The sequence below is a fragment of the Anguilla anguilla genome, chromosome 18, assembly GCF_013347855.1.
Source record: "Anguilla anguilla isolate fAngAng1 chromosome 18, fAngAng1.pri, whole genome shotgun sequence".
In the NCBI taxonomy this organism is placed as follows: Eukaryota; Metazoa; Chordata; class Actinopteri; order Anguilliformes; family Anguillidae; genus Anguilla; species Anguilla anguilla.
Window position 1 is genome coordinate 23,479,705 of NC_049218.1, and position 15,717 is coordinate 23,495,421.

The 15,717-nt window shown below is 52.8% G+C and overlaps 1 protein-coding gene across 1 annotated transcript in view; it reads left to right on the forward strand.

Annotated features, from left to right (window-relative positions):
- prim2 (DNA primase subunit 2) overlaps positions 1–15,717 on the forward strand; it is a 79,202-nt gene that overhangs the window by 29,852 nt on the left and 33,633 nt on the right. The window contains exon 8 of the mRNA XM_035399645.1: positions 13,839–13,906. Within this exon, the coding sequence (XP_035255536.1) occupies positions 13,839–13,906 (68 nt within the window). The remainder of the gene's footprint in view (positions 1–13,838; positions 13,907–15,717) is intronic.

Sequence of the window (15,717 nt, forward strand, 5' to 3'; positions counted from 1 at the left end):
CCTCCTTCTCTCTCTCTCCCTCACTCCATCCCTCTCTCACTCCCTCTCTCTCTCCCTCCTGCTCTCTCCCTCCCTCTCCCCCTCTCTTTCTCTCCCCCTCTACCTCTTTCCCTCTCCCCCTCTCTCCCTCCCTACCTCTCACTCTCCCTCCCTCCCACCTTACCTCCCCCCCTTTCTTATTCAGATTTTCACTCTAGCTCTCTCTACCTGTCTCTACCCGTTTCTTTCTTTCTACCTCTCTCTCTTGCTCTCCCTATCTCTCTCTCTACCTGTCTCTCTATCTGTATATATAACCATCCATCTCTGCCTCTCGCGTGCACACACACACACACACTCACACATACACACGCACACACACACACACGCACACAAACACACACCTGCGTAGCGTGGTCCGCAGCCGCATAGCATCCTCGCTAACCGTCGCGGCGGCGCCGGTGGGCCAAAGCCGACCGGATGAATATTTCAGAATTGTAATTATTTGTGACTCTGGGGTTGCTGAAGAGAGGGAAGTGGGGGGGGTGGGGGGGGTGCTGTTTAAATATTAAAGGGCTCATCTCCTCCGGCAGCCGCATCGCGGCGGAGAGGAACCTTCGGGGGCCGAGCGGGAGGCCCGTGGAGCGCGGGCGTCCCGTACGGAATAACCGATACGGCACGCCATTACTCTTCCTCTCGCAGACAGATTACTCATCGGGCCCTCCTCCGCGGCCGGCCGTTTAAAGATAAATAATAATAAAAAAAACTTTGCATTAATGGAATAATAGGTCCTGTGTGCATTAATCTCACAGCGCCGGAGCGCTGCTAGCACGTTAGCACGCTAGCGCGGCGGCGCGCAGGGGCCGGACGGGCGCCGTCCATCCTCTCGTTCGGTAATTTTCCATCGCCGCGGTTCTCCCCCTTTTTTTTTTTTTTTTTAAAATTTTGCTGAATAAACTGGACGGGTCGGGCGGCGGCGGCGGCGGCGTAGAACGGCGATGAATATTTAAAGAGCGTTCTCCGGGAAACGGGAAATGGATGATGGGTGGGGGGGTGGGGGGGGCGGGGGGGGGGGATTCTTTTTCGCAAATAGCTTTCGAGAGGTACCAGCCCAAAATAAAAAAAATAAATTAAATGAATAAAAAATGTATTTTCTGTCCTGTTCCTGTTTAGCAGTTTGAGGAAATGGGGAATTGGCCGTCGGTGGAAGTTTTTATTTATCTATTTATTTTTTTATTTATTGTTATTACATTTTTTTATTTTTATTTATGGGAGTACTTGGTGTAATATTAAAGAGGAACCAGGCCAATGCTTCCTGCGAGATGTGTCGAAGAAGAAGAACGATGGTCACGGTTTCAACAACAAACTTTTCTTGACTAAATACATGCAATGCTGTCCTCTCTGCCTCCACTCACTGTGAAAGTTTGTTGAGAAAGCTCTGCCAAGACTTGCTCTCAAATTTTCTCTCCAGAGTTTGAGCCGTATCTGCTACATCTTGCTATTTTATTAAACTCTTAATTTTTTTATCGTTTGCAGATGGGCAGTTATTAAATGTGAAATCAGGAATATCTTTTCTGGTGAAGAAGCTGCCTTCTTCCATATCCACAAAAATATATGAATTACTACACACAAAACTCTTGCAGTTTAGTGTCCCAGTTTGGTTAATGCTGGCGTGCTGCAGCTTGAATTTATGAGATTGGAATCTTTTTCCGCGTTGGTTTGGAGCTGAAACGCGTTCACGTTCTCGCACTTCCCCGTGGCTGTTACCTCGAGCTCCCCGGGATCGACGGGAGGTGGCGGTTCCCTTGCAACGCGTGGGTTTTTCTCACCGACCAAACGCTCCCTCTTTACCCGTGTGGTTTTGTCGTCTTTCTTTTTTTCTTTCTTATTCAGCCATTATAATTCCTTTCGTTTATTTGCTGCGGCTTTATCCGCCGTGGCCTCCAGACGTTCCTTTCTCGGTCCTTTCAGGTAAAACATGATCCGAAAAAGCGTTTTGTTCTCCAGCACCTCCGATATCCGACAGTCAGCCTGAGAACTCTCGAGGTGCTTATTCCTTCACCGGTAAAAGAAGCGAAGGAAGAAAAGGCTGGTCTGAAAGGAGTCTGAAAGAGCGAGGCTGTGGCCTCCTTCCTTGGTCCTGGAGGAGCCCGTCAGCGTAATTAAGAAGGAGCGCTGCGTTCTGTTCTCTTTTGGAGGAATCGGGGAGGGGACGGTGACAGACCCAATTAGTGTCTGAGAAGGCTGCTCGGAGAGGTGTGAGCACCGGGCTGTTATGTCGAGCGCCGGGGGGCGGGGGACGGGCATCGCACGGGCCCGCTCTCTCCTCTCCGGCGTCTCCCCGAATCGCGGTGCGTCCTCGTTTCCTCCGTGCGGGCTCGCGGTTGCCGTGGAAACGCGTCAGCTGACCGCGCTCGCGTCCGGCGCTGGGCTTTTTGCGGGTGGGGCCTGCAGCGAGCGGATTCCCACAGGTGTCTCATCAAAGGGCCCCTCTTCGGAAGGGGGGGGTGCGGGTGGGGGGGGGAGGTGTGTTCCTTTGATTCCCTGAGTGTTTTCCGGGTGGGGGGAGGGGGGGGGGGCGAGAGTGTGGGGTGGGTGGAGGCAGGTGTCTCTGTTCCAGTGATTTCCACAGTCGCATGGTCACGGTGCGCATTGCCACCCTTCGAGGGGAGTGTGGCAGAGGAGGAGGGGGGGGGTTGGCACACGTCCAAGGCCAAGTCACATTTTCTCAAAATACCGCTCGGGCGGTCGCCGTATAACAAAAGTCGCTTAGGAACCGGGGCGCGAGTTAATGGGAAGAGGCGCGCGCTCTCGCTCATTCAGAGACGCCCGGCATTAAAAGATGGCGGGGAGCGATCTGGCCGCCCGCCATCCGCATTCATCATCCGCGCGGCTCGCAGAGCTGGCCCGCGAGACGAGAAAACACGGAGTCATGTTTTATCGACGCGCCGCGCCATGCTAATAGGCTTTTTAAAACCGATGGCCGGCCGCTAGTTCTCGCGCGCTAGCTAGCGCGCCAATTTTGGAAGCGAGGCAGACAGTAATTACAAATGATACATTTTCAAGTTTTCTGTGGCTTTTCCTTTTTACTTTTAAAACGGTTTTTGTGAAGTGCTCCCCCCCCCATGTATATGTATATGCATATTTAAAATGTATATAAAATCACACAGACGTTGTGCCAAACATTTCTATAAATTATTGAAATCAGTCAATGTACAAAAGTATAGAATTGGCCCCCCATTTACTACAGGTATGCGTGACTGTGTGTGTGTGTGTGTGTGTGTGTGTGTGTGTACGAATGTGTGCTTATGTGTGTGTGAATGTGTCTGAGTGTACGTGTGTGCTTATCTGTATGTGAACGTGTCTGAGTGTGTGTGTGCGCTTATGTGAATGTGTGCGTGTGTGTGACCGTGTGTGTGTGTGTGTATATGTATGAGGGCTTATGTGTATGTGAATGTGTCTGAGTGTGTGTGTGTGTGTGTGACCGTGTGTGTGTGTGTACGTATGTGTGCTTATCTGTATGTGAATGTGTCTGAGTGTGTGTGTGTGCGCTTATGTGTATGTGAATGTGTCTGAGTGTGTGTGTGTGTGTGTGTGTGTGTGTGTCTGAGTGTGTGTGTGTGTGCGCGCTTATATGTATGTGAATGTGAATGTGTCTGTGTGTGTGTGTGTGTGTGTGTGTGTGTGTGTGTGAGAGACAGCAGAACAGAGTGGCTTTGTGAGGACTTCAGCGAGACTCCTCAGGGGGACCGGAGTGCAGAGCAGGGTGTGCAGCTCGTGCACAGGCTGCTCTGATTTGGTGCTGAGGCTTGGTTTATGTGTTCATTTTTAGCCCGCGGCCGTATGAAAGCGGAGCGTGGGGTAGGGCCGTGTGGGGTAGGGCCGTATGAGAGCAGAGCGTGGGGTAGGGCCGTGTGGGGTAGGGCCGTGTGGGGTAGGGCACTCTCAGGACCCGAAGGCGCTCCATGTCGCTGGATATAATTCTGGGATTTGTGCCTCCCTTTTTAGGCCTTGTCTCCTTCCCTGGTGGATTATTGACTGTTTGAGCTGTGGCTGCCTGACGTGTGTGTGTGTGTGTCTGTGTGTGTGTGTGTGTGTGTGTGTGCACGACTGGATGTGAGTATTTGTGTGTGTGTGTGCGTGCGTGTATGTGTGTGCGTGCATAACTGAGTGTGTGTGTGTGTGTGTGTGTGGGAGAGACTTTGTGCCTGTGTGTGTGTGTGTGTGTGGGAGAGACTTTGTGTGTGTGTGTGTGTGACTTAACACCTTACTGTTGTCCCCAGTGGAGAACAGGCTTTTTTCACCAGACAGGTGACCTTTTGTGTGCCAGGGAAGAAATTCCATCTACAGTCCTCTGTGAATGTACAGAACCCCCCACCCCCCCACCCCCCCACCCCCCCACCCCCATCCCGCACCCCTTTAGTATTTTCCGAGCGGATCAGTTAATGGCAGCACGAGCGAGAAAGAGGGTTGTTGGGGGCAAACTTGACCTTGCTGCTTCTCCCCTTCGCTCGCTCGCCGGATGGTTTCCTCAGCCTGCTGAAATAGTTTGTGAAGGGCTGCAGATCCTACAGGCAGATTGCAGTAAATGAGATTGGGAGGGTGTGGATGGTGCGGGGTGGGGGGTGGGGGGGGGGGGGGCGGGGCAGTCTTTTCACCCGCTGGATTTCAGCGGGGTTTGCGCCGTGGCTGTCTGTTACCCGTCGCCCCTGTTTTAACTGTTTCTGTTCAGTCCAGCGTCCAGGCCCCAAGGCTGCTGCCCGGTATTGTTGTGTCCAAAAGAAGAAACGCGTTCAGTCATTTCTGTTTTCCAACCTGATACAAGCTATTCCTTTAATTATAATATTGTGTGGATTGGTATGCTTTGAACTGCATGATGTATGCTAATTATACACTTGCTGCGTAACTCAAGTGTTCAAAAGTAAACAACGCAGAATTTAATTGGCAAGGTCTGTGTGTGGTCTGTAACTGCCCATCAACTCACAGCTTGTCACAACCAGACAAGTATTTCCTCAGGTGAACCTTCAAAAACATGGCTTTCTTTTAACAGTAACGGTAGCAATAATGCCATGTTTCTTGAGCAATTTTAATCGCTGAGTGTCATACCTATTGGACAGAAATCAGTGTCAGGTGTAATGCATTCACACTATTTGATCTTTCCGGAACTCATTTGGATGGGTAGTACTGTAAATTCATCCTGTTGGTTCAAGATGTAGTTCTCTGGCTGCACTGTGCACAAAATGGCTGCCACAGTAAAGTGTCAGCACCTTCATTCATGTAAATCATGTTAATCGGAGAGCTCCTCAGGCATCACCTGAAACACAGGAACCGGCACCTACTCCTTTCTCCCCATCGTTTTCATATTTATAGACTGAGTTTGCCCTTCGAATAGTGGGGGGGGATCGCCTGAACAGAAGTCTTCAGTCGTGCGCGGTGAACTGTATTTGAATAGCGCTGAATCCTGTGCCTCAGTGGGGCTATTTCAACTTTGACTTTTATTATGCAAACCGGACTTCACTAAATGACTTGAGTATATAGATAAGAAATTACCTTCCCTCACCGTCGGCCTTGCCTGGGCCTGCTGCGCGGAACACGAGCTCCTGAGTGTCCCCGCTTAAGCGGAACACCCAGAGGAGAATTACGATCGCCTAATTCGGCATGGAAAATGTACGACATAAAATGTAACTTTTAAAGATGGTAATTTCGTCCCCCTGCGCTGACAAGTTGAATTTCCTGCAGTCATTTGAAAAAACCTTTGTACAGCTTTTACGCTCTGAATTTGAATAAAAATCTGTTAAAAATAAAAAAATGCTTGACGATTCGAAGAAGAACGACGGAAATTAGCATTTAGCATTAGCATGCTTCTCACACGTTTGCCGTTAAGAGGAAATTCCTTTTTTTTTTTTGGCTACGTCTACATCCATTATAATTTTAGTTTTAGTTTTTCCTTCATAGACCATATTTTGCCGAGGTGTTTCATTTTCAGTACAGGCATCTATAAGAGGCTCGAGGCAGGGCCTCGTTGAGCTGAGGGTTTCGAGTTCTTGGTTGAGTGGTAGCGCAGGCGCGTTTGAAATGGGCCTGCTTGGCCCATCGTTCCGGGCCACAGTCAGTCGGGCTGCCTGCTTCGCCGAGCTTTAGTGCAAACACTGCAGCGTTGCCCAAGTCCCAGAGCTGCAGTCAATTTGCATGCGGTGACATTTTGCCTTAATGTTAACCAGACAGTGGGTGTTTTCAATCAATCACTGCCTGAAAGGCTTTCAATTTTCGCCATTACACAAAGGGTCTCCGGTGGTGAGAGAAAAATAAATTCTGGCTGTGTGTGTGTGTGTGTGTGTGTGTGTGTGTGTGTGAGAGTGAGAGAGAGAGAAACTTTGACTGCTGTTTTGCTTGAATCTAATGCAAATAAGACATTTTAGGAAAATTGATTGGAAACCATTTCTGCACCAAAATGGGTATCAAAAACCTGACCTTCAGCTTTCGACTTTGGCAACATGGGGACCCATAGGCAGTTCATTACATTCCTTTTTTAAAACTGACCGGTGTTTTCAACAAATTCAAATAAATAATCTCTTCACTGTCTTGAAGAAAAATGTCCCGTAAGGTGAATCTGATTTTCTTCACACCAGTAAGATTGTGTGTTGGCTAGCTGGCTGGGTTCGGTGCTGGCCCAGCAGCAGTCTGGCTGCTGTGTTTGAGCTCTCTTCAGCTTCTCATGGCTGTCCATTAGAGCAAGCGCTCAGCTGGTCACTTCAATTATCAAGGCTTGTGAATCATACTTGTATGCACTTCAGTCCATTGTTGACTGAGTCATGTATTAGCTGAAATAATGTTCTGACATAACCTTCAACTACCCAGCTCTCCATGTAGCATAACAGAGAGTGAATTGGGCCACCATCTAAGGCTGTAGGATTGATTCCCAGGAAGAATAAAGTCCTTAAGCGGAATTGCTTCAGTACTTAACTGGCTGTACAAATGGGTTGTATGCAAAAAGTGTGAGCTGTATGTCACCATGTAAAAAGTGTGTGAGCTGTATGTCACCATGTAGGAAGTGTGTGAGCTGTATATCAGCATGTAAAAAGTGTGTGAGCTGTATATCAGCATGTAGTGAACGCAAGGCCCGTTATCCAACCGGGCTGCCAGTCTGACCGTTCTGGCACGGGCCCTAGGGGTCAAAACCCTACTTCGTGTTTTAACAGATGGAGTCCCGCCCCCTGCAGCCCAGACCCGCGCTATTGGATCAGCAGCGGCGGTGTGTCCCGCCCCCCTGCCCGACCGGCATCCCCTCCCCTCCTGACTCCAGCGTTTTCGGTTCTTGTTCTCTGTTCGATGGTGTCGTTCGTTGTGACTCGCCGTGTTCCTCCGTAACTCTGAAGCGCTCTCTGACGGTTCCCTTGTTCCGAGCGCGACAGGTAACATTTCCCTGATCGATCGCACAGCCGTCCGCTCTGCGAAAGCCAGCTGGACGGCAAGCGGCACCCCGGGCCACCGAGCGCCTCGAAGGCACTCGAGGATTTTTTTACACTAAGGCCGCGATCGCGGGAGGGCGGAAAACCGCGCCGACGAGAGCCAATCGAAACGCGACGAACCGCACCCCACCCCCTTTCTCCCGCTTCGTCCGCGGGACGAGAAGACGGCCTTTGGAGGCGGCCTCGTGGGTTCCCCGCTCTGAGGGGCGAATTCCAGACTCTTCTCGAGCCGTTTTTCGACCGGAATTAGCTATGCGGTCCGCGGCGGCGCGTGGAAAGAAATCAATTTCCCAGAACAGCGTGGCTCTTTCTCACCGAACGTGCGCCTTAAAAAGCAATTAGGCTGGAAACGCGGGGGGAGAACGGCAGAAACAGGCCGCCTGATAGCGGCGCGGAAAATTAGCTCACGGGGTCCTGAATGTTTATTTATCTAGTGCGCGTTTTAAAGAGCGCGCGCAGCTGGGCCGAAGGGTTGGACGGGGCTATCTGACCGATCGCGCTGATGATGAGGTCGGTTATCTTTGGTGGGCGTCGTTAATTAAGCCTGAACGCAGCCCCCCCGGCCCCCCCGAATTCGGAATCAGGCGCGGCGGCCTCCGCGATTCGGTCCTGCGCTACGCGTTTAGCTTTGATCCGTGTCATCAGTGCACTTCAGAGAGCGTTCCGTTCCGCTCCGTTTGAACTCGACGGCAATTTTCCGCCCGACCGAAGCCGGTCGAGCTCGCCGCGCGGGGGTCGGAACTGCGGTACCTCGCGGGCGGGGCCGACGCGCCGTGGAGCGAGAGGAGACGTGCCGGCGCGAACAGCGGGAAGCGGCGGTCGGAAAAGATCCGGCCGAACGGCGGAACTGCAAGGCCGTCTGACTCCGGCGGAGGGTGCGGGCAGCGCTGACGCGCGCGGTTGCGCCGCCTCCGTCGTAGCGTCTGAACGCTGCCGTAAATCAGACCCTCCTCAGCCCGGAGTCGCCCGTGCCGGCAGGTGTGCCCTCTCCGCAGGAGTAGACGGCCCTTACGCTTAGTTAACCTCCGCTGAAGTGTTCTCCTGACTGGATTGCCTCTCGAGGCGAAGGTGGGTTTTTTATTTATTTATTTTTTCTTCTTCTCCCTCAACCCAACACTGCGGAATTCTGCAGCGCCCGCACTTCATTTCGAAGACAGGAAGCCGGCGCCATTATCTCGTTAGGCGCCGAAAACGGCGAGCGTGCCGGAATAAAGTGATTTGAATAGCGCCGCCGACGTGCGCCCCCTGCTTCGGAAGGACCCGGCGAAATGCCGCCGTAATCAGACCCGATTGCCGGCTTTTCAGAACCCGTTTCAAAATGACAGGCTCTCTCTGATTCTAGTGTTTCGAGACGCGGCATTAGCTCGGGTTCCCGAACGGCGGCCCGTTTGTTTTTGTGTGGAGCGCGTGCGTTTCGTTTTGTTCCGAGACAAAAGAAGACCCGGCGACAGACTGATTGTTTGTGATTGGCTGAGTGCTCGGCGTCGCTTGAGATGAGGTCTTCCTTCCCTGCCTGGATGCGCTCCATTTGGGTTTCCTCCTCCTCCTTACCGCTGGGGAGACGGGGGCTCCCGTGGCCCTGTATGGGGAACTGCTCGAAATCCTCGGTGAGGAGCGGCTCCATGTCCCGCGAGCCGCTTCAGCCGCGGGTAATCGAATTCGCTTTTCCGACCCGCGGAACGTTGGAGTGCTTTCGAGAACCGCGACTGGCCTTTGCCAATAATATTGAGCCAAGCGCCTTGCATCTTCTTGAACACTACAGTTTGCGTAGTGGCAGTCTCTTGGCTGAAGATGGGGTTTGGAGTTTGGGTCCGTCCTCAGAAGGCCGTGGGGAAGGTCGGGAGTTTGGCGGTTTGATACCGGCCGCACACTGACCAAGGTCAGGTGAACGTCGGGAAGATTCAGACCGGCTCACTGTCCTCGTTTAGACGAGGAGCTTCCCCTGTGGCTCTTTTCAGTCGTGGACTTCGGTTTTCACATTGTGTAGAATGTGTTTATTTTCTCTTGTAGGTCTTGGAAGTTCTTGCAATGACGTGGTTTTCCTTGATATCAGCTTCAGTGTTCAGTGTCTGTCCCAGAGAAGATGATCAGGCCATTATAGGGTACCAGAGAATACTCACAAGCATTCTATACAATATGCTCACTTAAATCGGCGCTCAAGAAATCTCACTCTCCTGAGGGCCAGTGAGCTTCAAATTGGACTCAACGGAAATATAAACTACTCTCCTCTGGCGAGCTTAATTTCCAGCCCGGCTTACGAGATTTAAATGGTTTTGCTTTGGGGGGGGGGGGGGGTGGGGGCGGTTGCGGAGCAGGAAATGGTTTTTCGAAGAGCGCTAATCCAGAAGATCTGAAACAAATCTGGGTATTTGGAGCCCCGCGCGATGTAGCGTGACGGGGGGCTTTCGGAACCCTTCCGCCCCCCCCCCCCCCCGTTCCCATTTAACCGGCGCGACGCTGTAATTGGCCGTCCAATGGAAGGAGCGAGGCCGGTTGCTGGGAAACCAGCGAAACGCGATCGCACGGAGCAAATGAGCGTGAAAGAGCGTTACGGTTTCGCTCGGGCGGCCATTTTGGCACAGCCCGATCCGGTCTGGCGCGCGCGGGGGGGCCGAGATGGAGAGGCCGGGCTGCTCCGCAGGTTCCTCCTCCGCTTTCAAAATGGCTTCATCAGTAACAAAAAAAAAAACCAAAGTGGGTTTCAGAAGAATCGATCAACGTAAAAGGGCTTGTGTAGTGCGCTAAGCCCTGGGGTAAATGGGTGTTAAAGGATGCGCTCGTGCGTTCAGGAAACTTGCGTGCGGCTCACGATTCTCACCCTCTGTTAAGAGTCCGCCTCACCGAGTTGATTCGCTATGGTAAATTGGAAAATAATCATTTGTGATTTGTCCTTTTTTCAATTCTCTTTCTCTTCTTGATTCCATATAATATGGTCATATGATATGCTGACTATCTGTGTGTCTCTTTTTTTGCCCGGTTCTTATTTTGTCATCTGTTCATCACCTGTTTCCTCACTTTTTTCATCAGAGACTTTTTTAGGTTTTTTTGGGGAGGGGGGTGAAATCAGGAGGTTTAATTAGGCCGCTGAAGGATTCCCTAGGAAGCTGAGGAATAGTTATTGGAATGTGAAAGTCGATGCTAGAAAGTGCTAGAAACGAATTGTCTCTCCTTTTTAAAGCCGCTAAAATCTTGTGCTATCTTGTGCATAAACTGGCTGACATGCTGGACACCAGTCGGCACCCTGAGCCGACCAGAGGAGGATGGGTTTCCCCCTTGAGCCTGGTTCCTTCCATTTTTTCTCCCCATCTGCCACAGGGAGTTTTTCCTTGCCACTGTTGCCTTAGGCTTGCTCCTGTAGGGGTTTAGGCTAGGGTTGTCTGTAAAGCGTATTGTGACAACTGTTGTAAAATGCGCTATACAAATAAAATTTGATTGATTGATTGATTGAAAATTAGCGTGCAGGATTGGAGAAAAATGGCCCCGTTGTGCTGATCCTCAGCGATGAAACTGAAGCAGCAGCACCGCTGACCTCCCACAGGAACACTGTTTTGGTTTCACGTGAGTGTGCGTTGTGACAGGCTCTGCTTGTTTCATTCGTATTTCAGAATTAAAAGGCACTCTTGACATTTTTTTTTCTGGGAGGAAATCTTGGGGTCCCTCAGTGGCGTTTGTTGACAGTCTACTCTGTATTGAATAAACTGTCCCACTCTTGCATGGGTAGGGAGTGTCGGACATGCCTGGGGGAGCATCTTGAGATCAGACCACTATCCTAGCCTCGACCAGACCCTTCCACCCCATTGGAGGGAGTTACCATGGAAACAGGCGGCCGTATCCTGTGATCCCGCCCACCCTCTCCGCCCCCTGCACTTTGAATGGCGGTGGGGAGTGGCCCCCGTTTTCCCCCAGTAATTATCCGGATCGTCAGCTACGCTGGGAAAGCGGTAATGACTCCCCCCACCAACCCCCCTGCCCCCCCCCACTGCCGCCGTCATCCCGCGCACCCCTAATGGCCGCTCTGCACGGGGGGGGGGGGGGGGGGTTCCCACAAGGGGACGCTCGGAGAGCGCGGCGGTAAAAGAGCGTGAAATTGAAAGCCGCTTGGTGGTGGGGGTGTGGGGTGGAGGGAAGGGGGGGGGTGGGGTTAGTGTGTGGGTGAGTGGAGTGGAGTGTAGTGTGGGGATCTGCAGATAAGGTGGAGATTTACTTTAGGTACACAATGGGTGCCCTGGTCCAGGGCGTAGACCTTCAGAGAAACGCCATGTGGCGAACAGGTGATCCGCAGAGCGGAAAATAGCCACTCTCCCACTGGCCGGCGCGTTGCAGTACCCTGTCCACTGTGGGTACTCGCCTTGAGGAAACGCGACCACGGATACTGAACTGAGCTCAGCGAGTCCACACCGTACACTGTGGAAAAATAACAAACCGAGTCACTGTGACATCGCCATTGACTCTCCATGGGCTTGCTGAAAAGCGTTTTTAAGGCTGGGAAGTGTACTTTGTAGGCCCCGCATGTTGTACAAATTTGAGCCAGGGACTTCGCAGTAGGGAAAAGGGAGACCCTTATATGGGCATGAAGTCCGGTCGTCCACTAAGAATGTGAGATACAGTGACTCGGTAGTGACGCCAGCTGTTCCTGATTCATCCACAGAATATTGCAGTGTTGTCCAAATAATACGATAACTTAACAAATAGGTGAATGGGGATACATTAGATGAAGAAAATACATCTATTGCTACATTTTGTTGTGGGAAAAATTAATTGACTTTGTATTTTGACTATATTATTACCGTTGACTTTCTTTGAAACGGGTGGCTGAAGCACCTATACTGGAGCCGACCGCACTGGCACTAGTGAGCAACGTCCCTCAACAAGACCAGGAAGTGAGCTTCAGAAACGTCTGCCGGTTTTGGCCGCCGGGTCCACATTCACGGGCCTGTTTTTAGCGGAACTGCAGCTAGCGGCCTGAGCAGGGCCAGGCTCTGTCCATTAAAGCCTGCTGTACCGAAACTCTCAGAGATCCATGCAGCTTCACCTGGCTTGCCGTGACTCGTTCTCTTTACTACGCGGATTACTCTCAGAGTTATGGCATTGCCAAAAGGCGGCCCGCTTAACTCTTGGTAATCGCCGCCGATTCCCGCATTAGAACTACGAAGCCGCCGCACGGCCCCTTTAACGGTTCTGTAATTAACTTCCTGTTTCGGCGTCGGCGTCCGACTCCCGCGCGGCGGCGCAGGTTCTCGCGGCGCACGGACGAGGCCGGCGAGCGACGGGACGGTCTCCCGCCCGCTGGTCTAATGGAGGAGCCGCTGGTTCCGCTCCAGCCCAGCGCTACTCCCTCACTGCAGGAGGCTCCCTTACCAAATTAGATTGAGAATGTTCACGGCGCGCACAAGGACGGAACATCCGTCGCCACGGCGTCGTCCTTGGGCACACCCCTTAACGAACGCTCACAAGGTGAATAAAATAGTTTCTGCTTCAGCGTTAGGGGCTGAGCTTCCGGTGTTAAGCATGCAGGGGTGACAGTCAGTGGGTCTGTGGAATCTGAGGCGTCAACTTCAGCGGTTTGGATTCATCCTTCAGGAACGAGAAGCGGGAGTTATGGAGACAGCTGTCCCTTTTTCTAAAATTTTGGTGTGTCCGTCTCTTGGAGTGAGAGTGTCGGGTGGAAAACGGGACGCCTCGTGTACGCCATGGCTTTAGGCCGCTGCGGGTTTCGTCGTGTGAGCGCGCGGGCCTCGGAAGTCCTGGACGCGCGTCTTCGTCCGTCCGGCCGCTGTAGTGGGTGGAGCTCCCGTCGGTTGGCCTTGGATGTGATTCGTGCCTTCAGGCTGGAGCCGCATATCAGCCTCGTCTGGCAGAGAGATCAGAGCGTCACTTTTATATCTCACAGTCGTGTTTGACCACGGAAAGCTGAGCGCTGCAAACAGCCAAGTTTCTTTTCCTCTATTTCTTCACTCTTTTCTTCATTTCTCTTCAAATATAACTGATTGACATGGGTCAACGGGAGAAAACCCTTTTCTTGTTTCTCATTCTTTTCCTGAAGGCTCATTTCCCAGGTTTCTTGACTTCTTGTTTCGTTTCTTGTTACGGCGAGAGAAAGAAACTTCATGGTGACACAATCCTATTTGAGCATATAGGACATGGAGCATTGGGAGGTGTTAGGCCTGGGTCCGTGTGGGGAATGTCAGCGGCCCCCTTGTGTTAGGATGCCGGTACTACAACGGAGGGGAGCGCTCTTTGTTTTGTCTTTTGAGCACTGTTGTGTGAGACCTACTTAACGCTTGTGTTTTCTGGGGCATCGTTAATGGAAAATGGGTCTGTGCAGCTGCGTAAAGCCTTCTCCGAGCGGCCTGTGTTTTAATTTTGTGCGCGTTCTTGTCCTTGCCTTTGCAGCTGACGGCGAGGTCCCTGCCTGTGGTGCAGTCTGACGAACGTCTCCAGCCCCTGCTCAGCCACCTCAGGTAATTAGCCTCGTTAGCGTCCGCCGCCAATACGTTTCACGCAATTTTTAATTTTTTTAATTTTTTCCTTGAGAAAACGGACAGCGAGTTAATAAGGTAAACTGAGTAATTTGCAGCTAAGCTCTGCGAGCTGAAGCAGAAGGCCCGGGTGGGAATTGGTCAGAGGGTGAATCTGACTCCGGCGCTCACAGGGATGCTAACGCGCCCCGTTTCTGGCCGCCGTCGCTGCGAGACTGAATCGGAGCGCAGTAATGACACGCTCGCTCCGCCGTCCCGCTGTGCTCTTACTTATGACCGTCTCCGTCTTCTGCGCGTCTTTTTATTAAAATTCCTTCTGCACTGCCCTGCCGTTTCCGTTCCCCCCCTGCTCCCTCCTTTTTACTTTTTAGCGAACGACATGCGGGTCAAGTGTTTGAGTGTCCTCATTACTGGAGCTGGGGGTGAAGGGACACGCCGGTTGGCCCGGTTGCTTCCCTCGGGGCTCCGACCTGCCCGAGCGAGCGTTTCTGAGGGATCGGCGGAGAGCCGAGCCGGCGGCGGTAGAGGTCCCCAGGGCAGCGCGCGAGCGGCGTGGGGCTCTGTCGCATCACTTCCTGAACGAGCACCCTGGAAGGCGTTCGCCAGGCCGGCGTTAATTACCGCCGACGGCTCCCCCCCCCCCCCCCCTCGCCGCGGTCGGAGTGAAGAGCCCCGTTTGAACGCCTCGCCTCTTCCCCGCCCCGTCCTGCTGGGCGGAATCCCGCCGCTTCGAGTAAACGGATGAAAGCGTACGTCGAAGGCTTCGGGCCTTCCTTTCAAACGGGTCCGGATCGCTCTTCCCCTTTCGTCCTTTAAAATGTCATTTGAATTTTATTTGTGCGGCAGGCTCTTCTTTTCAGGCTGCCTGATACGAGTTTAAGTGGAGTACCTGTATCGCCTCCTCATCCTGCCAGGCGTTTGCTGGAGCGTTAGAGGTTCTGCGCATGGCTCTGGGGTGATTCAGCTGTGCCACGCCTGGGAGTTGAACCTGGAGCCTTTAGGGTTAAAAGCCCCCCGCTCTTTCCCCATTATACCGCCCGGCTCCCCCCCTGGAGTGTAGGGCTGCCGTGTTTTACACACCGCGGTTCCCCTGTCCCGGCTTTCATCCAGACTCTGGCTTTCCCACTTCTCAAATGCCAGGGAAACCGCTGTTGGGTTTCCCTGGAAAAGGCACTCTAACACCGCCCCCCGCCCCCCCCCCCCTCCCGAGGCCCTGCCCCCCCCCGTGGTAATGGGATGCAAACGGTCGCGCTAATGTGCCGAGCCGCTGGAGGCCCCCCCCCCCCCCCTGCAGGTTGCGTGTTCCCCTCACACCTTCCCGCTTTGGTATGTAGGACAGAGTCCCATCTCTCTCTCTCTCTCTCTCTCTCTCTGTTCGCTGCTCTCCTCTCTCCCTCTCTTTTTTGTCTTTCCCTTTCTGTTTCTGTCTCACCTTTTCGTTCTTCCTCGTTCCCTGGGGCTTTCTCCCCGGCTGTAAGTGCGGTTTTAAAAGTCTGCTTGTCTTTTCCTCTCTTTTCTCAGCCTTCTCTCTCTCTCTCTCTGTTTTCCCGCTCTTTCTCTCCCTCGCTCTGTGTTCTGAGGGAGCCCGCCGGCCTGGTTTGGCGGCTTCTCCGCCAGCCGTCGAAACGCCGTGGCGGGGTCGCCGTGGTTACGAGCCTCTCCCCGTGCCCGAGAAGATGAAAGCCTCTTGGCGGGTTGCGTTCCTGCCCTTGCGGGTGGAGCGGTGCGGTGTATGAGGGGGGTGGGGGTGTGCAGGCGCCTGGATGAAAGCGACCAGGTGAATGACGGCTGGT